Consider the following 1,430-nt stretch of genomic DNA (forward strand, 5'->3'; position numbering starts at 1 on the left):
ATTTTCTTTCATGCAGACTTAATTGAAAGTACATTTCTATTGTTCCTATAAGTTCAATGTGCAGATGATAAATTTTAGTCTTTTCTCCTTTTCAATTTAAAAGTACATTTAAGGTTTTGCTAATAATTATTTTCTTCCAATATTGTGGAGTGTTACTGCTTTTTGATATTGCTAACGGTAACGATTTTTATTTATAATAATTGATCAAAACCTTGATTAAATTAGGTAATAATTATAATTGACTTATTTTACTGTTAATAAATAGTCAGGATGTCCAAAAAGGAAAGAAAGACAAAAACATATTATGAATGAAAAAAAGGGTATGCGGACGCTTTTTGACGTTGGAGTCACTGCATCAAATCTCAATGATAATGAACAAGAGGACACTGTTTCTAAAGCAAATGATGTAGATAAAATAAGCGATAGTTTAACTGACTGTTTTGATGGGGAAAAAATTGAAACGTTTGAAGATAATGAAGATGATTTAAATGGGATTGAGACTGTAAGCCTTTCTGCTTCTAATTGTGGTCAGGTCCTTCTTGATATTGGTAATCTTTTAAGTGAAATTCCCTCTCAATCCGCGATAGAAAAGTATGTCACAAATGACCATGCCGATTTTCCTAACATACTACCCAAAGATGTTAACAAACAGGCTTTTCCTCAGACAACTTTAAATTTTAAGAATGTCAACGGTAAAGTTCATAAAAGAGACTGGCTGGTTTGGAGTCAACATAAACAGACATTATTTTGCTTTCCATGTCGATTATTTTCTGGTAATATTTCCAAAAATATTTCTGTTACTAAGAGAAATTTAAGTTCGCGATCAGTATTGGCTTCACCTGGTGGATATGCAGCAACTGGTAAATGGCGAAAGTTGTGTAACAGGATTCCAGAGCATGAGAGGAGTAATGTCCACAGAGAATGTTACCAAGCTTGGCGAGATTTAGAAAGACGTTTTTTATTTGGAAAGGGTATTGAAACTTACTTGGAAAGCTCGATTAAGATGCAATCAACGAAATGGTCCAATATTCTTAAAAGAATATTAGATGTTATCCTATTTTTGGGTGAACGTGGATTGGCTTTTTGGGGATCCTCCCAGCGAATTGGAGATGTAGATAATGGCAACTTTTTGGGTCTTATAGAGTTACTTTCACATTGGGACCCTATACTTAAAGAGCATGTATTATCAGTGGAAGAATCTTAGCGAAAAGGCAAAAGACTTCAAGTTCATTATCTATCAGCTGATACTCAAAATGAATTCATTGCAGAATGCTCAGATTTGGTGCGACAGCATATTTAACAAGAAAGAAGATCTGCTAAGTATTTCGCAATAATGGTCGATGCAACACCAGATTCGTCACATACAGAGCAAACAACATTCATATTACAATATGCAATATTAAAAGATTCACAATATGAAATTGTTGAAC

The 1,430-nt window shown here is 33.4% G+C and overlaps 1 protein-coding gene across 1 annotated transcript; it reads left to right on the forward strand.

Moving 5' to 3' along the window:
• Positions 1 to 304: 304 nt before the first annotated feature.
• LOC136085548 (uncharacterized) lies at positions 305 to 1,204 on the forward strand. The gene has a single exon (XM_065806863.1). It carries the CDS (start codon positions 305 to 307, stop codon positions 1,202 to 1,204), a length of 900 nt encoding a protein of 299 aa, XP_065662935.1.
• The last annotated feature ends 226 nt before the right edge of the window (positions 1,205 to 1,430 follow it).

The sequence above is a fragment of the Hydra vulgaris genome, chromosome 09 (genome assembly GCF_038396675.1).
Source record: "Hydra vulgaris chromosome 09, alternate assembly HydraT2T_AEP".
In the NCBI taxonomy this organism is placed as follows: domain Eukaryota; kingdom Metazoa; phylum Cnidaria; class Hydrozoa; order Anthoathecata; family Hydridae; genus Hydra; species Hydra vulgaris.

Coding starts and splice junctions, on each gene's coding strand:
- LOC136085548 (XM_065806863.1), top strand. CDS start 305: ATGAATGAAAAAAAGGGTATGCGGACGCTTTTTGACGTTGGAGTCACT.